This window comes from Ceratosolen solmsi, unplaced genomic scaffold, assembly GCF_000503995.2.
Source record: "Ceratosolen solmsi marchali unplaced genomic scaffold, CerSol_1.0 scaffold10, whole genome shotgun sequence".
NCBI lineage: Eukaryota > Metazoa > Arthropoda > Insecta > Hymenoptera > Agaonidae > Ceratosolen > Ceratosolen solmsi.
In genome coordinates, this window is record NW_011948412.1 from 8,803,357 (window position 1) to 8,826,628 (window position 23,272).

Genomic DNA, 23,272 nt, shown 5'->3' on the forward strand with positions numbered 1-23,272 from the left:
ACTCAAAGTATTAATATTTACATATTTTACAATTTTTCTGAAAATATTATTTAATTCTATTAATTTTCGTGTAATAGATGCAAATAGAGGGGAAATATGTTAATATGGTGTAAAATTTCAGTATTTTTTAAATTAAGACTTTTTCAAATAATTACTTATATTTGTTACTTTGTGAAAATCTTTTTATTCGAACTTTCATCATCGTAGCCAATTGAAATTAATTCTTTATCGCCAAAATATTTTGATCAACGTTATTCACATTTACTTAGTATCTTATACTTTGAATAGCTTATAAAATCATAAATAACGAGGCTTAGTTTGATTCCTGATCTTAAATTTTATTTAATTATTCCAGATGATTCACCACCGCAATATTACCAGTCTATTACTAATGTTCTTACTTATGAAATCTGTCTTAAGTATATCACATACACCGCAGTATAAAGGTAAACTTATTTACGCATAATTATTTGCTACTGTTCTCTAAGTAATAATTAAAAATTGCTTCTACATAAATAGTCACACGCACACGCACACGCACACGCACACGCACACGCACGCACGCACGCACGCACGCACGCACGCACGCACGCACGCACGCACGCACGCACGCACGCACGCACGCACGCACGCACGCACGCACGCACGCACGCACGCACGCACGCACGCACGCACGCACGCACGCACGCACGCACGCACGCACGCACGCACGCACGCACGCACGCACGCACGCACGCACGCACGCACGCACGCACGCACGCACGCACGCACGCACGCACGCACGCACGCACGCACGCACGCACGCACGCACGCACGCACGCACGCACGCACGCACGCACGCACGCACGCACGCACGCACGCACGCACGCACGCACGCACGCACGCACGCACGCACGCACGCACGCACGCACGCACGCACGCACGCACGCACGCACGCACGCACGCACGCACGCACGCACGCACGCACGCACGCACGCACGCACGCACGCACGCACGCACGCACGCACGCACGCACGCACGCACGCACGCACGCACGCACGCACGCACGCACGCACGCACGCACGCACGCACACACACACACACACACATATATATGCGTGCTTATAAAAATATCGATAATATGAGTGTATTTGTCTGTGTATGTATGTATGTATTTCATTAATACAGGTAGAAAGTTATTTGGCGGCTATAGAATAGCTCCAAAAGTTTGTCGGCCGACAAATCCAGCCTTCGTTAAATCAAATGCACCAGCAATTTGTATGTTTAATTACGAATGTAGCCGTCGTAAAGGTGAAGTAGTGGGTGCTTGTATGGATGGATTTCTCTTTGGTGCATGCTGCCAGCTATCTGTACAGCAATTTACCGAGAATTTTGAGAAGATATCGATCTTCGAAGGACCTGTCATTAACGTTCAAGAAATAGACCACGTACCTGATGTTCCTATACTGCTAAATCCCGATGGAACACCTATTGGCAGCATTAGTATTGACTCTACGACAAATAGTGATTCCCTGTTTTTGAAATCATCTACTATAAATACAAAAGATAGTTATGAGAATGCAGAGAAACCACAAATAGTTGATATAAGTCATCTGGAAGATGACTTCTCAACGCTTTTAGGACATAATCAAGTATTGAATGATCTGCAGCTTCCATCATTGATTACCCATTCAGACAGTAATAATGATATTCAAGAGCAGCACAACACATTGGCTATTAATCCTGTTACAACAATATTGCGACCCGATCAGATTTTTCAAGTCGCCGATCCCGTTGATCAACTACCAGCACTTTTTTCTCACGGCTTGCATCGGAAAAATGACACAGGAGCGGATACAATTTTACTCAATAAGAATGGCACGACACTTAATGAATCTCATAATCCTGATGAGCACTTTAAGCCTTTTAGTCCACAAAGCGTAATTGTAACAACGACTCCGTTAAAATTTGATACAGAAGCAACGAATTTACAGGCACAATCGACGACCAAAAGTATCGATACGACCGAACGTATAACGAGTACGAAAAAAGATTCTACGACCTTCAAATTAACTACGCCATTTAAGGATATCGAAGAGAAAAGTTCGAGCGCCTCACAAGTCATATCTGCTTACAATGAAAAAATAAGCTTCCCTCCTGCTAAAACGGTCACATTGCCAATGTCATTATATAAGAAGTCGACGTATGCAGCAGATACTAAGTCATCGTCCTTCGAAACGACGACTCCGATGATTTTGACAACGAGAAGCGAAGACAATTTAGTTCGCGTACCTACGATCGCTTACGATGGCCAATCTGACAATAAAAAGCAGGACACATTCGATAAAGAAGAGATCGCTATCAATCACATAATTTCAATATTAAACGATACGAATGATGGGAAGCTGACAACTCAAAGTAAGTCAATTTTATGCTCATTGCATTTAAAAAGAATTTAATCGAACAATTAATTGATTAATACAAAAATGTATGAGGGGAATTTTTGTTTTAATGAATGATTCAATATCCGTTATAATAATTTACATTTATTATAGTCTTTGACAATTTACAATAATTATAGTCATATCCGTAAATTCTTTAACATTTTAAGATGGAATTTTTAAAATTTTGTTATAAGTAAAAACAAAAATAAAAATAAAAAAAAGGAAAGAATTTGGACTCCGTTAATTTAACGAATAAATATAATAATTTGCTTAACATATAGTCAGTTGAATTTTTTAAAAAAAAAAGTACAATACTCTCATCATTTACTAAATTCTAATTAAGGCAAATTAACTTTGAATTAATACGCAATAATAAAATAGGATAAAAAAAAAAAATATATATATATATATATATATATATATATATATATATATATATATATATATAAATATATAAAGAAAATGGGACGAGTTAAAAATTAAAAGAAAAAAATAGCATAAGAGGTTAAGGATAAAAAAAAAATTCAAAATATTCAAAAGCATAATAACTATTATTCTTCGATACATTATTTATAAATGAAAAAATATTTATACTCACAGTTATTATGATACGAAAGTTTTTTTAAAAGATATAAAATAAAATTAAAAAAATATATCTATTACTTTTTATCATAATATATAGAAAATTTCATAAAATTTATTAAACAATTAAACGATCGAATGAATCAATTGATCAAGTATTGATCTTAACAAGCTATTAGTGGCCGAAATCACTTCTCATATTGAAAAACGTAAAAAGTTAATTCTTACCGTGCCCGATTTTATAAAAGGACTCGATCTTGCACCTGGACTTGACGACAAATGTTATTTGAAATTTAAACTTTATGCATGTGCATCGGGTCACGCTAGCAATGTTAATTTAAGCTCGGGTTAATGTACCGGTACATCGGACGAGCCAGAAAATGTTTAAAACGCGTCTAGAATTGCCGGTAACCACCATTGGCCAGTTAGTACGTGCTCCCTACAATGTCAAGAGGTTTGCCTCTTACGCATCGCGTGAGTTACACGTACATGTTAAGTGACGTTTGTCGAAGAGGCTCTTGGCTGCACGAGACAGGAATATACTTTACTTTCTGTCCTGCAGAAAGGCATTTTTTTTTCTTTTTTTTTTTTGTGTTTTTATTTGTTTATTCGAGAATAAGTTATCGAATCACGCTTGATACCACAAATTACGTACAGTCGATAATTAGTGAGAGTACGAATTTATCGATCCACGATTCATACCTTAATGTATAATTGATACACAATATACTGTTGAATTGTGTATTTATCGACAAACGCAATCATGCGTACAAAAAATAAAAACAAAAACAAAAAGAAAAAGGAAAATAAAGCTTGAAACATTGGCAATTATGCCACACTCGCGTGCGTCAATTACCAAATTCGGCTCTGTTGCGGGAGAGTTTTGATCGAGGAAGCAAAGCAGATCTTTTCACAAGACTCCTCTCGTTTGTTCGCTTCACCTTCACACTTTTGGGTGAATGTCCCTGACAACCTTGACCTATGGTGCTAATTTCGCATCTCCCGTATCTACAACTCACGCGAGCTTCCTGTCTATTGCGGCAGTCATGCTTCTTAAAGAAGAAGAAGAAAAAACAAAGTCGACCGTACATAACGGCAAACACAAAAATCTTTCCCATCTTTCTTTATTCCACTCTCCTCTCGTCTTAATAAATTCATGGCCCGATCTTAAGCTCGTAGTTTCCATTCCTACCTTTGCCGCTCACTTTCGACTCTTCGCTTTTAGCGCGTCATTCGTTACACTAATTATTTTGAAATGAAAGCGGTGGTGTATTCAAATTATTGTTCAAGTATACATATTTTGTGCACTCTTTTATTCATAATATGATGAAAGTACGTTTATCAAGATTTTTGCAAAATTAGAGTCCAGCATCAAATTAAAATTAATAAATTCATCATTATCCCTGTTTATTAACATTAATATAATTTGCTATTTAAATGAATGAACTGTAAATGCATATGCAATCATTCGATAGATTTTAACAGGCTTTCACTACTTTGTTACGACTATATGATTGAATAAAATTTTTATTCAATTTTTATTATGCCTTTAAGTTTAATTGCAATATTAGTTGTGGTCGTTGAATATGTCGGTCAGATTTTAAAGCCAAATTACGGATATTACATTTCTTTTTACCAATTAGACTCTCGTGCTAGTTTATGCGTAAAATTGGTCACACATGCGTTTTACAATATTGGCATTTCGGACACTTTATTTCGTAAATTATAATATACCTAACATTACTTTTTAATTCGATTTATTCAACAGAAAAATATTTTTAATAAAGATATTGTTTAATAATTTAATTGATAATAAGAAGGTGCATGTGTATATAATGATTGAAACTAACGAATATATATATATGTCTCAATTTTCGTGGCGATAAGAATCATTTGCTTTTCTCATTTTAATAGTATAATTATATTAGCTTAAATTACATATAACACGAATCGTAATTAGTGAAATTTTTAACATTAAATTTTGGAATTAGAAATTTTTAATTTAACAGCTTCTTATTCATACGTAATAGTATTCAGAGTAACGAAGTAGAAATGAAGAAATTATTGGCTTAAAATAACATTATATCTTTATGGATAGATTTTGTCGAAAAAACATTGTTACTATTGTATTTAGAATATTAAAAGATATATTAATCCTATAATATAATTGTAAGAAATTATAATGAGCAATATTATAATTATAACGTATTATATTTGTCACTAATTTGTAAGCAGAGTTGCCAATTCTAATGACACATATTTATTCGCGTACGTTCGTGCATTTGAACGTAGATATAGCGATTTAATTTTACAGAGTTTTCTTTTTCATACTTAAAAATTAAATGAACAAATGAAAAAAATATTTCTAATTAATTAATATCCCCTTATAGTGACAAATGGGCCTACGACATATAAATGGATAAACACCGATGGATTATCAAAACCAACAGTTGTAAAAATTATAACAGCACATCCGTCATCGAGTACAATGAATTATTTACCGCAGAGTAGCTTCATTACAGCATCATCGCCCAACTATTATCATTATAATTCGGTAGTAACTGATCCATCGAGGTTAACCAATAATTATTATCCGTCATCGGATTCGATGAATTCTTATTCTACACAAGCAGCCAATTATCAAGACAGTAGTTACTCTTACTCATCAAGACCAACTACAAATCCACCAGCTCCTACTGTCATTGTGCTCGGTCCATTAGGCACGGAATATACGACTATTCCCACGTCGAGCACTCCAACTCATTTCAGTGAAAATAATCAGAAGCTTACGAGTAGTAGCAATACGAAATTACCTACAAACACTGCAAAACCTACACTTATTACAAAGAAACCTAATATCGCTACCACATTGACACATAATATCAGTACCGTTATCTCCGGTAATAAGCAAGTAGTCTCTGTTAGCTATATTAGCGTTAATCTCAATGATAAAGCCACTTCCAAGCCTTCAATCACAAAAGACCCTTTAGCGGATGTCGAAAACGAATCGCATACGAAGCTCGTTACAAAGAAGCCATCCACTGTATATACAACATTAACATCCTGGTCAGATAAGCCCAGCTTCCATTTGAAGCCATCGACAATAAATTTCCACTGGCCCAATAATAATCACTATGACAAGACAACGGATAAAATGCCGAAACCTGAAGTATCAACAAGTGGCTCGAACTGCGAGGAGGAAACCACGTCATCCGATGACACTAACAACTTCCCTCCAGTTAGGCATCCGGAGCTCGACTCAACCGTTACGCATTATCAGGATAAACCAACTCTCGTTGAACCCGGTGAGATCATAAGCGAGGATGAAATACCAACTCCCGGATTCGTTGAAGACATCGAACTTAATAATAAAGTTGATGTCTTTGTTAACAAAATCGTTGAATCCCTCCAAGGTAATTTTCAAAATCTAAAAGATGTAGTTTATAATCCTATGAACGTCACAATTGTGACAGCGGACAATGTTGGTACTAAAAAACCAATATCGGTAGCGACTACTAAAAGACCTACCACAAAGCCGACGATTAAGGGAACGAAAAAACCAATAGCGACTCGCATTACCACCACGCAAAGGATTTCCACAATAAAATTCAAACCGACCACGGTTAGTACACGAAAGCCATCGACAACAAAACGCACCAAGCCATTGAAGAAAGTTACCACATCGACATTAAGCTCGGGATCATCGCCATTTGATATACAGACAACAACGCCGTCGAAGCCAACGGAAGCGTCTACGGGTATTCCTGAAATTACACCAAATGCTAATTTTCGATCGAGTAAGTATTACGGTTTACGTTGACCACTGCTATTGTTATTTAATTTTTATTGTACTATTGCACATACCGATATGCTATTGTTATTTTTTTTTGTAATGCCTCTATCAATTTTATTTCCAACAACACAAATATTAATGCGCTTAGCGATAAAAATAATTGTTGTTCAAAACAACTTTATAAAGAAATTTTATAATTTAGACAATTACAAGTTGAAATATTTCAAAAACAAAATTTTTTTTTTTCTTTTTTTTTTTTTTTTTTTTCCATGTATATACAATTATATTTTATCTGTAAGTTTTAACAAGCATTAAATATAAACAATATTGACTAATTTTTAATCATTTTTAAAAACATTTAAACATTCTAACATATTGTACTTATGCATAATGATAATTACGTATGCGGTAAATTATTATTTATTATTCAAATTCTGTATCTGGTGCTGTGACGAGGATATGCTAATAAAAATCAAGATATCAAATAGCCGGTAAATTCAACTTTTTCAGATGTGTTATTTTGATTGATTGCCGTGACTCGCGCTACTAAATATAATCTTATCTTTCCTGTTCTCCTGAGAACTTCACTTCGCACTTTAATGTTTCATCCGACATATGCAAGTAAAAGAAAATTTATATGTTAACGCTAGATATAGAATAAGTTAAACAGTGCATTATTAGGAATGAAAAATTCTTTAAAAATTCTTTTACTGCTTTAAATCACGAAAGTTAGGTGATGTGATACATTATTATATAATAAATTATCGCTACAGTTTGACAAATTAATTCAAATGTTATTAAGAATTTATTTACAAAGTTTCCGACATTACGTCTATCCCAAGTATTTATAATTTAATAACTTATATTCGATATATCAGAGATAAACGTATTATTACATGTTAATTATAAGAAAATATTTAATTATATTTATAAATTAAATTTAAGTCAATAAAACCTATTTTTTATTCAATTACTTTGGTTTTCTTACGATTCAACTGATTTTTTTTTTTTTTTTTTTTTTTTTTTTTTTTTTTTAATCAAATGCAAATTGATATATCAATATTTATAATTTCATTAGAAAGAAGAAATAAAGAAAGTAAATGATATAACTTTACATAAAGGTATGTAAACAAAGTAAATTTTACTTCAAAATACAAAATTCTAATTATTTAAATAATAGATAACGATGCAATAGAATATTTGTATTATATTATTGTTACAAAATCCGTAAATCAATCGAATCATATAAATATAAATATAATATTTTGTGAACGAAGGGAAATAAGTAATTATATTTTGTATCGAGTTTAATAAAGATAAATCCAATTTACAATTTATCACAAAAAGAACTGCGTGATTATATAAACAAAAAATCTTATGATGTAACACTGTAAAAAAGTGAAAAAACAATATTCTAAGATGTACATCTTAGACTGTCTGATACCTCTTAATTTACGAAATTAAATAAATAGTTAAAATGTCCCAGGATTGATAAAGTTTATCACGATTTAAACAATTTTACTCTTACAATTATGATTTGACATTGACGGAAAGAAAGAAGTATATTAGGTATCGATAATTTATAAATATTAATAATGCTTAGGAATACATAGATGTGTTTTACTATATAAATTATTACTAAAAATTTATTGAAAAATACGGATAACGTCAAGATATGGCCACTACGGAATGCTATCATGTATTTTCATAGAAATTTATTTCTCACAGATTCTACCAACGAATTAATCGCGAATATTTATTTTACATTTCAAAATAAAAAATATTCATTATTCCATATAATACATTAAAAAAAATTATCCTCTATTTTATTATGGCAATATTGTGAAAAAGGATAATGATAATTCAATCAAATTTGTCATCGATAGAGGAAATATATTATAAAATTTTTAATTAATTAGTATAGATTCTGTTGTTAACATCCCTTGTAATAAAATAACTTTTTTTATACTTTATGATACGGCGTGATTATAATTTTCTGAACGAAAATTTTAAATATTATCTAAGGTATTTTTTTCTGAGGTTTGATTGTGCGAAAGAAATTCTGCTCCATATTCATCAAATCGATTAAAAAAAAAAAAAAAAAAATAATAATAATAATGCTCAATTCGATAGAAAATCAATATTGAAATAAATTTCTTGTATAACTTTATGTCCACCATGATTGCCTGGAAACGTCTGAAAAATAGATTTTACAAACATATGGAGATTAATTTTCTTAAATTATATTATGAACAATGTAATTTCTTACGAGGTTGAAAAAATAATATCTTGTGTGACGAATAAGTCGTAGACTTCTTCGACTTGTTCCGCACTTTCATTTGCTTTCGTCTGTATGAGAAGAAGAGTTAATTGTCTTTTTGGCGTGAAGTTAAACAATCTTTCCTAATAAAATGCAAATGTCCTTCTTCGTGTGAGACGCAATTACAATTGTTCTTTTTAGTATGCGGAATAAGACCACTGATCAAAATGGGCAGAATAGTTGGCGGCAAAGGCGCAACATTCGGCGAATGGCCCTGGCAGGTTCTCGTGCGCGAAGCCACCTGGCTCGGTTTATTCACAAAAAATAAGTGTGGAGGTGTTCTCATTACCGATAAATACATCATAACGGCGGCCCATTGTCAACCAGGGTAAGTTAAGCTATGTACGGGCACATTAGAAGAAGATTAAAAATCAATATTCACACTTGGAGAAAGCCATGCAATTGATCTTTTTCTCACATTTTCTTGCTATTGAAAGCTATTCCCTTGTCACGTGTAATATAATATAAAAACTATTTTCATTTTTTTCCTATTTCTATTTACAAATAATTGTTTCTATTGTCAAAAGTGCCACATTTTAATAAGTATTTTCGCTATTTACGCTATGTAAAATGCATCCACGTACTTACATTAATATACATATATATATTAATATTTAACAATGTGTGTATTTTGAAACACTTTCTATGTTAAATGCAATGTGTAAAAGTCGAGCGTGTAATGTTTTATTTGAAATAGAGAGAAAGCAAAACCTTTAAAAAAAATATATATATATATATATATAAACAATTTGTATATACGTAATAGGGAAGCAGCTCTTTAAGCATTGCGTTGTATGGGAGGAGATTAAAAAAACTTTGAACGTTTCGTTCACGAAAATAATAATGTATGAAATATATATTTGTAGATTTCTAGCTTCACTGGTCGCTGTATTCGGGGAGTTCGATATATCTGGCGAGCTTGAATCGCGTCGCAGTGTGACTAGAAATATTCGCCGAGTAATTGTAAATAGAGCCTACGATCCAGCCACTTTTGAAAATGATTTGGCCTTGCTCGAGCTGGAAACACCTGTACAATTTGACGCACACATCGTGCCAATTTGCATGCCCGATGATAACACCGATTACGTCAATAGAATGGCTACGGTTACAGGATGGGGTCGCCTAAAATACAGTACGTGCATTTTCATTTTTGTTTCCTTTGCGTTTAATCTGCATTCAATTTTACCTAGTCAGTTATTTCATTGTAATAATAATAATAAGAAGAAGAAGAATATAGTATATGCAAATACAACGGCCAGCATAACATTGTAAATAATTGTAATATTGTGAGCATTAAGTATCAATGAAGTGGAGTATTTCTCTAATGAGGAAATGCGATTCTATCATCTCTCTATATATAAATTTTACATACTCCATTCATTTGTGAAAATATTTTGTATTACATTGTACGAATTGAACATTACAATTGTAATCAACAATTAGGACGAAAATTACATTATACATGAATACAGTATGTAAAATTTACGTCAAATAAAAAAATTTAATATTAAATTAGAGAAAAAAAAATGAGTGAATTGATGATTGCTGTTTATCTGGGCTTCAAAAAAATTTATCGGCATAATATGTACAATTAGGCGACTCGACAAGTGGGAACATATTATCAATACTCATTGACTACAACAATTGTATGCAAGCTATTAAATATTGATAAATTTAGAGAACTAAACCTATACAATTGATAAATAATAGGAATTTTTCTACTCAATCTATAATAGTTATAAAACATTAAAAATTTTTATGCTTTTCCAAAAGGCGATAACTTTACAAATCTTTACAATTTATAATAATCGAAACAAAATATTTGTATTTCGAAAAATAGTTCATTTTTCTTTGATAAATATTTAGAAATATATATATATATATATATTTCTATGTAAATATATTCTATATAATATATATATATATATATATATATATATATATATATATTCGTATGTAAAGCTTTAATAAACAAATCGTAATCAAATAATTACAATTATTATTAAGAGCATTAATTAATTTCGTATTAACTACTATAATTAATTTTTTTTTTTTATTTTTTTATTTTTTCTCAATAAAAGTTGAACATGCCTCTTCTCGGTAAACTAATACATCTTAAATATATTTCAATTAATATTTTGTATAAAAAATAAAATATGTTAAATTATCACTCGACAATAACGTTAATCGAATAATAAATATAATCATCTATTAAGAAACATAGAAGATATGATTTATAATTCAATTTCAATTAAAGAAATATTACAATCATTTTATATAAAAAAAAAATATATTATTAGTAACTAATCTTTTATAAGCTTACCATGTAAAGACAACTTATATTGTTTGAAGTTTATAAAAACATTAAGCAATGCTTTGTTTTACATTTTACATTTTACATTTTATACTATTTCTTTTAGTATGGCTTATTTAATTCTATTACATAGCTTTAAAACAATAAAATATGCGTAAACATTTATCAATAAACGAATTATAATTTTAATATAATTTAATATAACTTGCATATATAAGCTTTTAATTATTTGTATAATTTATATTCTTGATATTATTAAACTAGAACAATTGTTTATTTTTTTATACATACTTAGCACAATTATCTAACAATTCTATCAACATAAAATAAAGAAATCTCATATATATATATATATATATATAAATTTATAATTTGTACAAATATTTGAACAAATTTTATTTTATGTTTGTTAAGAGTTCGGATACTTAAAGATTTAAAAATTATGTGATTTCATGTATTTGAATGATAACTATAATCTCCAAAATATGTAAGGCATCTTCTTTTAAATAGACTTTGCTATAGAAAATCATTTTATCTATTATAGTTAACGGAACACATCAAAATAAACTATAACTATAAAATAAATATTAATATGAAAACAAGCATTTTTCATAAAATGGTAAACATTAGAAAACGAATATTTTTTTTAAAAAAAAGCGTACAGAATTCTTGATTATTTAATTAAGAAATACTCCATAAATTGCATAGATACTCTTAAATTTATTTCAATATCACTAAATGTTAAATACCAATTAAAATCGATTAAATTATGGCTTAAAATTATCTAAATTCATTAGTTTTTTTAACCTTTTTTTATAAACTATCTGACAATACGATTTCACAAGACCGTTAACAAAATTTTGTCCATCTCGGGACTATTTGTCGATTATTGTTTACACTACAATGAGTATTGGGAAAAAGCAAAAGAATGGAACTTTTGGGAATTTTAATGAAGCGTAATTTTCTCGGAAAATCTTAACTAAAATGTCTGAAAGCATATTAAAAACTATATGTTATTGATAGATGGTGGTGTGCCATCGGTGCTGCAAGAGGTGAAGGTGCCAATAATGGAGAACTCGGTATGCCAGGAAATGTTCCAGACAGCAGGTCACTCGAAACTAATTATCGACAGTTTCATGTGTGCCGGTTATGCAAATGGCCAAAAAGATTCGTGCGAAGTATGTTAATTATTCATTATTTATCACCAAGTACATTTAATCTTGTTTTCACTTTCTATTATCGAGTTGATAAAATCTAATAAGCGGTAAAGACGAGAACCCACATATTTTCACAATCATCTTTTCATCTCTCTCAATTCACGTACGCACGTGTATGTACATGCGTCGGTATCCGTTATTTCAAGTTGCGATTATAACGGTCCCTAAACCACGTGTTGCACTACTACATTACCTGAAATGATCTTCTGTAGTATTGAGGTTTCAAGCTTTATAGGCCTGTATTTCAGCACCACTACATTATTATCCAATAACTGTGATTTACTACTCACTAATTCTCAATGGTCATTTATCTATTATGATTATTGTTGTTGTTGCTGTTGTTGTTGTTATTGTTGTTGTTGTTGTTGTTAATACAAATATAAATGATAGTGATATTTTTCATTTCAAATAATTTAAAATTAACTTAATACCAAAATGATATGAGCGACATTTTAAAAGATAATTTCGATGATTTTTTTATCAAGTACTTTGAGCATTTTTTCTTGTGCATAATTAAACTAAATACTTTAGTGGATATCTTTTCACTTTACTACGTAACAGTAAAAAATATTTTTACTTAAATTATATACAATTTTAATATCTATTTCTTTGATATTATAAAATTTGCCTAGTGCATACGTTTGAGAATAAATATACGTTTGCATTTAAATGTGAGATGAAAGAAAAAAAGAATAACAATTAAATTATAAGTCTTGCCTTTTATTATCCTAGTATAATTCTGTTGCCTTTTAAAATTAATGCTAGCTTTAAAGGAATACAGAATTTCCTCGTTAGCGATAGCATCTTATATATGGTTTATCTCTACGCCATTGTCACGATAGGGCAATTTAGAATTTCTTGCAAAACAGATGTTAAATAAAATAGTTTTTTAATCTGATTAAATAGTGTAATGGTATTTAATAGAATTTAAAGTATATAGTCGGTAAATTTATACGTAGTTATTAATTTAGTTCTACACACTCCACATATAGAATTTAGTTCGAAAGCTACGTATTAAATAAATTTTGTTAACAATAAAGTATGGAAATATATTAAATTAATAGGATTGCATTGACGTCCATTCAAATACTTATACATTATAAATGAATTTTATTTAATTGATATTTATGAGACAAAGGTATGAAAGAAGCTTTTAAAATGTTCTTATATTACCATTTGCAGAAACATATATTATAAGAATAAAGTTTGTAAGATAAAAATTTCTTAAAAGATATTTTAATAATTCGTATGACATCGTTAAAAATTTTTAAACTTTAAACTTTTGAATTTTTCTTCTAACTTTCAATTCTTTATAATACAAACTTTATAATTTAAAATGACAAAAAAAAAGAAAGAAAAGAAAAACGGTGCATCAGCCAAATATTTTGAAATTAAAGACACTAGAAATAGTGCTGGTGAAATATTAAAAAAAAATCAAAGCAAAATATTTAAAATCAGTATTTTACAATATGTATATATGTATATATATATATATATATTCGCTTTTCAATGGTGATTCGCTCTTCATCTTATTTGTTAATTTGCTCTTTGAAAGCTTATATTCTCAGCTCATGTACATCTTTTACTATCTGTTTATTCTATAGTATTGCAAGTGAACTTGATTTAAATCATTTCTAAATGCATTTGAAATATTGAAGAGAGCAAAAATAAGAGAAAAAAAATTGAAATTATCGACACTCGTACTCTTCTCGTTTCAACGTATAGCCGTATAAAATATACTACCCCCCCCCCCCCCCCCCCCCCCCCCCCCCCCCCACCCCCCACCCACCCCCGCCCCACAATTATTCGAGTTTAATTATTAATAGTATATAATTACAGCCAATTAGAGGCATAATGAAAGTACATATAATAAAGCGTAATTTGAAATTTCAGGGCGATAGCGGAGGTCCATTGACTTTGCAACGCTCAGACGGCAGATGGATTTTAGTAGGTACGGTTTCCCATGGTATAAAGTGTGCAGCCCCATACTTGCCAGGCGTATACATGAGAACTACCTACTTTAAGCCTTGGCTGCACAGTATTACTGGAGTTTGAAAGAACGATATTTCCTTTCTCAAAGAGATTATTAGAGTGCAATTATGTGCCACTTGTATAAATTGTACAAAGAACAGATTAATTTATTTATTTTAATATTCATGATAATTTTATTTGAATTGTAAACCGAATGAGAACTATCATTACTTAACTCTTTTTCCATTCATAAATATGCTTATAGAATGTACATAATACGTCAACTTATTTATCTAAATGAGCTGAAAATTATTACGGATGCTAATTACAATGATATTGATCAATATGTATCAATATATCAATATATCAATATATCAATATATATATATATATATATATATATATATGTATATATATATGATGAACCACTGTTGATCCAATATATTTGTTCACAACATCGTAAAATACTGTCTATTAGTTGAGAATCATTTGCTCGTTTCGTTTTATTAAATTTTAACAGGATACAATATTATTGTTGATAAATTTTGAGTTTATAAACGATTTGCTAATTCGTTACAAATTTTCCACCATGAAAAATAATATGTCAATGGGAATAAATAAACTTTTATGAAAAATAAATTTTCTATTAAATACTATCATTGTATTATAATGTGAAGATTAAAAAAAAAAACAAAACAAAAAAAAAACAAAAAAAACATAAAACAAAGCAATTAATAATTTTTGTAATAATTTTACTTTCTAAAGTCTATAAATATTTGACAGTATAAATAAATTCTGTGAATAAATTTGTAATTAAATCAAGATTTTAATGGAATATTAAATCTGGTTGATGAGGTAAAATTATTTGAATAACGATATTAATCACTCACTTTAAAAGAGTTTTATTAAATGAAACGCAAAGTAATTTAACCTACATCGTTGATTTTAAATTTCATTAAAATCTTATAGATTCATAATAATTTGTTTATATGCGTGTTTACGCGAGCGTATGTATGTGTGTTGTGTGCTTAATTATTGCATCCATGTGTGCATGTTGTGTGTGGTAACGTGTATCTGTGTGCATACGCGTAAGTTCAAATATTTGTTAATTATTTATGTTGTCTTTGTGGCAAAAATACGCATAATGCTTTAAGTGTATATAATGAAAAAAACGTCTTTACTAACTTTTGAGCAGTATGTAATTGCATAATAGAATTTTTATACTTGTTACGTTATCAACTGTTATTTATTCATTAAACTTATTTTTATATATATAAAAAAAAAAAAAAAGAAGAAAAAAAAACAAACAAAAATTAATAACCAAGTGGAACAAATTTCTGGAACCTTCATTCGTTCAATTTTTTTCGTTAATTCTCTTTAATTTTAAAACATAATTTAAAGATAAGGTGCTATTTTTATTTTTTTTTGTTCTCTAAACATACTATCGATATAAATCGTAAGACTATAATCTTCAAAAATTCTACAACTTTTTAAGAAATCATTTAAGCAGAAATTTAAGCACTGTAGCTTGTCAAATATATGGCTCGGATTTGATTTGAAATTATTAAAAGAATAGTATACATTTTAAATATATCATAATGGTGTATATATATATATATATATATATATGTTCGGCACTTTTTTTTCTATTTTAACCGAAAGCTAATCATGGAATTATTTATATAGGTAATGACTACGTAAAATGTAATAGTTTGATTTTTTAATTAAATATCTAAAGTGTAGTTATAAAATTTCTGGCAAGGGGGAAGAAAAATTCTATAATTATATAATATTAAAAAGTTCACTCTCATTGAAATGTTATTAATTCCGTTCGAATTTCAAATTTCAACTATAAACTTATTTTAATTACCATTTCATTCGATAAAAGAGGAAAGGTTGAATCATAAAACATTGTTGAAGAGGTTATGTCATTATAGCCACTAGACAATAGAATGATAATTTAATATAATAAATTTTCAGATCAAAAAAGCATTTTCTTCTAAAAATCAACTGCTCGTACTTTATATAATACCTTCATATACATAATGAACTAAACAAACACAAAAACAAAAACAAAAACGAAAAAAAGAAAAAAAGAAAAAAAGAAGGTATATTTTAAAAAATTTATCCATAAAAGAATAAAATACTTAATTATTGAAGTGAGGCAAAAATAATTACCCACTCTTTTGTATAAAACTTATTTTAAAGAGAATATAGTGAATTTTTGTTATATATGATTTTATGGTAAATATGAAGAAAAATTTTAAATAAAAATAACACACTTACATGTGAAATCACATACACATAAGACAATGTAGAATTTTTAATTAATATCTATTAATACTAAAAGGTTTATCTCACATTTATTCTCTGCGTAATATTATCCTAAAGATGTGATTTAGATTTGAAATAAATCGAATTTTGAAAATTTCCAAGCCTTTAATGTTGACATTTTAATTGACAATTCGAAAACAATTCTTCACTGTTCCAGAGAAAGATATGCGTTTCAAATGCAAATTCTCAGCCTCTGAGCGGTGAATTGACGAATATTTCGAAGGGTAAAGCCGTTGAAGCTTTTATCGACGATACAAAAATCATTGGCAATACGACTTATTGGCCTTATCGTTATAAATTTCAATGCAAAACTCTTCGTTCTCCATTATTTCAGCACAATTATTTCAGCCAGTTGGCTTTAATAAGTCATTAATAAGCCAGCCGTTATTGACAATAAAAAATAATATTATATCACTGACCATGTCGAGTGTCGTTTTACCGCTCGACGAACCTATGGGTATTTACAGCATTCCAGAGCGTCGCGTTGACGTTCCCGTTAGTATTTTCCTGAATAGTAACCCCATTGTTAAATTCTCACTTAATAGATCCGGCCTCCTCGCTTTCCACAGAAATCTGCAAATTATGATCACCTACATCCTTAATAGTAGCAGCAGCTTTTGAAGGTCTTTCGATAACGGCCATGTAAATTGATTTACACGCGACGGCAAGCGACGGTGAGATTCACCACCTCGTTAACCCGACATGCTATTCGTCTCATTGTCTAATAGCCAAATTATTAATATACATAACGCGATTATCATACAAATTTCCTTCGACTAATGGCCTTTGAAGATGTCAGTTTTGCCACATGTCCACTACACCGGTTCCACGGAATTTTCCTTTCCCCTCGGCCCCTCCATCGCCACCGCCTCGTCATTTTCTTTGTTACGTACGACACACCAGTGATAAATTGCACTCTACGCAGATTGAAAATAACGATAGAAAATAATATGCGAATCGCCATTTTTTATTTATTCATCGTATATGTGTCTAGAAATTAATTACGTTCGTTGCCCGAGCGCTCTGCATTTTGTGCCGTTTCGATTAATAATTCTTACGAATTAACGAGGTCGTGATAATTTATTAAAATAATGATTCATCTAATAAATAAGTCGTAAGTTACAAGTCCGTCAGCATCGAAGGCACCGATGATTATCACACATGTAAATAAAAAGCCATTTTCGTGATTAGTCCTCGACAGCCTTCCTTTCGTTTTCCAATTCGTTCCTTTTTTTTTTTTTTTCGTTTTTTTTTTTTTCTTTTTTTTGTTCCTAAATATTATTTGATTATTTATGTTATCATTGTTATTATTATTCCAAATATTATTATATCGATTCCCGTATTTTCGCTAACGAAGTAGGTTCGCGTTGCGAGGGGAAGAAGCAAAGCGAAGCAGTAGGGGGCAGAAGGGGGGCGCTTACAAGCTCCACCGCAGCACCTCGGCCAACAACAACAATCAAGTCCATTGGGCGCGGGAAGATGTGGGCGGTTGGGTGATGTGGGGTGGTGGGAGGGTCTAATTAAACGATATGATCGTCGTAGATAGCTGGGGAGCTTCGTTATGGAGACGGAGGATAATCGAAGGCCTCGTTAGCATGGTGCGCAATATTTTGCTTGCGCCCTGTAGCCTCGCGCGCCCATTGGCTGAGCGTATACGCGCACGCGCGCGCTCTCGCTCGCTCGTTTCGACGAAATAGCGATGAAGCGACGAAGACGGGACGAGACGGGACGAGACGGGACGAGACGGGACGAGACGGGATCACGATCACGATCACGATCACGATCACGAAGAGACGGACGTCGCGCGTCGAAGAGTCAATGAGCCGGGGACGATGCGAGTCTCGGTGACTGCGGCTTGTGCAGTCGACTGGAGCCAATGGCCACGTGCGAATGAATCTCGTCGCCGTCGGGAGCGCTGGGTGGTGCGTAAATAAGCGACGGGGGAAGTGAGAGACAGGGCTACCAAGCCCGGGAGACGAAAAGTTGAGGAAACTGGAGGTCCAAAGCTGCGCTACACTAGTGCAGCGCCGTGGTGGTTGTCTTTAGCGAGGAAAGAAAGGCCTGTGGCGTTCGTCGCGTTAGAACATTTAAGTCTCGCTGTTATGACAGTTAGTTAAGCCGTCAGGGTGAAGAGAAATTATTAATCCTTTGGCCCGCGTCGGGAAAATGTCTTTTATTTACGAAAACATCTGTGACAAAAGCGGATTCGTATTCAGTTTTTTTGTCAATTGATGATAAGGGCTACTGCTACTGCTCCTTCATCTCATTGTTTACGTCAAACTCAACCTTATTTTTAGAAATAGCTGCAAGCGGTACAAGGCAGTATTAGAAAATAGATTTCTTACAGAATCCGGACACCGAATATTATTCAAAATTATTCGTAATTTCATTTCCGTCTCATTTCTTTTATTTCGTTTTTTTCCTTTTCTTTTCTTTTCTTTGCTTTTCTTTTCTCTCTCGTTTCTTTTCTTTTCGCATTTCCCTTTTTCCTTTTTCCTATTTCCTTTATCCTATTTCCTTTTTCCCATTCTCTTTACATTTGCTTATTTAAATGATCGAGTTTGGTCTATTAATCGTTAAGTTTGCCAATAATAAGCCAGACTTTTCTATTCGAAAGTAATTGAAATATTGGGAGGCGCCTAAGTGCTTTAACCGGGGCAATGGTTTTATCATGTGATTGGCAGATAACTACTCACAAAATTGCTCAACGTGGTAAATACCTCTTAGAGACTGGACAATGGTATTGTACAACTTCTTTTATGCGCTCGTTATCTTATGGCGTGAAGTAAATAATTTCTTTCCATTGTTGAAGGTCCGATTGCAAATTTATCGTTGGTCAAGAACCTCATCAGCAAATTTTGGAAGGCCACAAAATCTTCTTGGCTATGTCCAGTCCAGTGTTCGAGGCCATGTTTTATGGTTCTATGGCTGAGAAAAATGACCCTATACCCATAAGAGACGTTCAGCCAGAGGCCTTTAAAGCTTTAATGGAATATATTTATACGGACACGGTTGAGTTTGGATCTTTTGAGCTTGCCTGCGAATTGTGCTATTGCGCAAAGAAGTACATGCTGCCTTTTCTCGTCGAGGAGTGTACAAGATTTTTATGGTCCGATTTGTCCATAAAAAAAGCTTGCAGGGCTTATGAGTTTGCTAAATTATTTGAGGAGCCAGTATTAATGGAAAAGTGTTTACAAATTATATGCTCTAAGACCAGCGAAGTATTGAATGAATCTAGTTGGGACGAAGTGGAACAGGGAACCGTGCTAACTTTATTAGATCAGGAGGCATTGCAAATCACTTCGGAGACCGATTTGTTCAATGCTCTGGAGAGATGGGCTAAAGCAGAATGCGTTCGCAAATTATTAGAACCCTCTGATCCGAAGGCTTTAAAATCCGTTATCGGAAACGCTTTAACGAAAATTCGATTTCTCACTTTAACACCTCAAGAATTTGCAGAGGGTCCTGGAAAGTCATTATTATTAATGCAGCAAGAGGCATTTTCTATTCTAATGAATATATCCTCTAATAAAAGTAATGTTCCAATGCCCGAAGCATTTTCCATAAATACCACTGTAAGAGCTAAATCGATAGTTCTAAAAGTCGACGACACAAAAGTAAGTCTATTATTACATTATCATTGAAACGATTCTCATTAAATTTAACTTTAATGTAGAATGGATAAATACCATAAATCGATCGTGTACTACATAACATACTTGCAATTTATTTATTTCGTAGAAATGCAATTCGGTCAACATTTACACGCCAGTTAGACGACCATATTTAATGGATTCGTGTTCGAGCACTTACAAGAATTCAGGACTTTTTGTTCATGATTTAAGTTATCCAGATATAATAAGAGAAGACAATCGAGACGTGTATAGAGACTCTCAAGAAGCTCCCAACGAAATACTCATTACAAATATTAGGGATAGACCAAAATTTTATTGTAGAAGATCATTGTTCTCGCAATCAAATTGTCGAAATTACGATATTATGGATTGTTCTGCCACATTCACTGTCGACAGAAATATATTTGTCCTTGGTGTACAAGTGCCAACCCAGGTAACTATAGATCCTGTAAGTCATTACTTACATAATAGCTACAATCGGCTCTCAAGAATAAAATTAATCTTATTCGTTGTAACATTTCTCTTAGTGCAATCACCTTATGAATGAGACGTATTTGAACATGACGTACACGGAAGTTCTGTATGCTCATCTTCTTGACTCTGATGGTTCTAGATTAACGTACACACATTATACAACAAAAGCAGGTGCGAATGAATTAGTCGAAATTTCGTTTAATCAACCGGTATATATTCAAAAAAATAAGGTAATTTTCAATTTACACGACCCTATATGGTACAAATATCGTTTTGCATTACATTTTACGCTTGCACTATATAAAACCTTTATTCGTGCAATTGCAGATGTACAAGGTTGGCGTGGTTTTCAATAAACCTGGTGTATATCCTACTGGGTCTTGTGCTCAGAGACAAAATTGTGAAAATGTCTCATTTACATTTAATATAGGAATTAACGGAGTGGATTACATTAGAGATGGTCTCATAAGGTCAATTGTCTTCACATATCGTTAATCAAAACTAGGATCTAAATCTATTATATTTATGTATTGTTAATTGAAAATTGAATACATAATTATTTTATAGTAATATTTCCTTGAACAACTAAACGTTTTAATCTAATTATATAAATTGTAAAGGATTTTAATAATTCGGTGAATTATGAATTTTTAAGACTTTATATTCTTTTATACAAATTGTATTATCTCAAATATTTTGATGTCCTTTGTATAGTACTATTTTTTGTGTATTTGTTTATATATGAATAAGAATTTTTTTTATAAAAATATTTCATTTACGCGCTCATACTAAAATTATTTCTACTGCACAATTATAAACGCATAAGCAAATTTAATTTGATTCTTAAGGAATCAATTACAATTAACGCATACATTTTAGGTGCTCTATAGCAATATTAATTCATTCTAATATGAAATTTAAATTCAATGCATTTTTATCACATTTAATATAGTAACAATGTATTATAATAATTTAAAATTAGTTATTTTAATGACATTTTTCATAGACATTTCATATTCCTTTCAACTTGTAAATCAATTGCTTGGATTTAATAAAGAAATACGTTTTACAAGTATTTCGATACTTTCAAATATCTATTGCAATTTTAATTGTAAGAGAAAATACAAATAAATAATATTAAATTTTATTTGGAAATTTCATTGCTCCGATTGTCCATTGTGATCTGCGTAACTTTTTCATTATGGCATTTCAAATGCAAAGCACTTAATATAAATATTATTGTTGCTAATTAATATCTGCTGATATAGTAGAGGGGAAATAAAACTAATAACACTGTTTTATATAAAAGATTTTGTTTATTTCAACATTCATTTTTAATAAGTATTAAACATTCAATGACTATCGCACTCCAATAAGCAAATATAAGTAAAAACTAATTCAATCATTTATAACAATATTTAAAACAAATGATGTTTTTTTTTTTATCAATTATTAATTAATCTATCTTATTTTATAGCTATCTTTATTTGTTCATTTTGATATTTTTACTCTGAAAAGAAACGTAATCATTGTGAAACGTTTGTAATATCTACATTAAAATTATAACTGTTATTATCAAGTGTTAAAAATTAATCTCTTGCAATATTTATGAACTAATTTATATTACGACTCTTATTTTCATCAATTATATAAAAATTATTACTAATTTTTGTTCGATCAGTCAAGTTACAGCTAGTGAAAAGTATAAGATCATTAACAATAAATCGCATTAACAAATAAGTTGTAGATCTATTAAACAGTGAAATTATAAATTTTACATCCAATTTAGTATATACAATTTTCAGCACCGTCTTGTATAAAAATTTAAATATTTCACAATTATTTTGGCCTTAAAAATTAAGTATAAAATGTGCTATATAAAAACCATTCTATTTAACGAAACAATTATAATATTATATATTACAATATTATTTTTATATATATTTATAATTTAAAAACTATAAATTAATCGTAATGTCCTAATTGTTGTATAAAAATGTAACTTTACTAAATAAGCTGTAAGGAATAATTGATCGAATACATAATTTAATTACAGCAGAAACTTATAAATTATTGAAAAACTTCTTAATATTGTATAATAAATTAACTTATTAATCACTGACGGAGAAGAGAAATTAAATAAAATCGCTACTATTTTAGTTTATTCATTGACTTATTAACATAATTCGTCCTAAAAGATAAAATATTT

At 30.9% G+C, this 23,272-nt stretch overlaps 2 protein-coding genes across 3 annotated transcripts in view; both read left to right on the plus strand.

The window, feature by feature from the left end:
- flz (transmembrane serine protease filzig) overlaps positions 1 to 14,797 on the plus strand; it is a 20,897-nt gene extending 6,100 nt beyond the window's left edge. Inside the window, exons 2-8 of the mRNA XM_011508195.1 lie at positions 356 to 446; positions 1,168 to 2,397; positions 5,396 to 6,802; positions 9,260 to 9,446; positions 9,985 to 10,250; positions 12,456 to 12,610; positions 14,543 to 14,797. Of these exons, the coding sequence (XP_011506497.1) occupies positions 356 to 446; positions 1,168 to 2,397; positions 5,396 to 6,802; positions 9,260 to 9,446; positions 9,985 to 10,250; positions 12,456 to 12,610; positions 14,543 to 14,704 (3,498 nt within the window). The 3' untranslated portion in view covers positions 14,705 to 14,797. The remainder of the gene's footprint in view (positions 1 to 355; positions 447 to 1,167; positions 2,398 to 5,395; positions 6,803 to 9,259; positions 9,447 to 9,984; positions 10,251 to 12,455; positions 12,611 to 14,542) is intronic.
- A 4,811-nt stretch (positions 14,798 to 19,608) lies between these two features.
- Positions 19,609 to 21,612, plus strand: LOC105368988 (BTB/POZ domain-containing protein 6). 2 transcript variants are annotated; one of them, XM_011508207.1, is made up of 5 exons: positions 19,609 to 19,694; positions 19,767 to 20,571; positions 20,696 to 21,037; positions 21,117 to 21,293; positions 21,391 to 21,612. In XM_011508207.1, exons 1-5 carry the CDS (start codon positions 19,615 to 19,617, stop codon positions 21,556 to 21,558), a joined length of 1,572 nt encoding a protein of 523 aa, XP_011506509.1. In that variant the 5' UTR covers positions 19,609 to 19,614; the 3' UTR covers positions 21,559 to 21,612. The 2 variants fall into 2 exon arrangements, with proteins under 2 accessions (XP_011506509.1, XP_011506518.1); XM_011508216.1 differs by having other exon boundaries at positions 20,696 to 21,022.
- Positions 21,613 to 23,272: the final 1,660 nt, after the last annotated feature.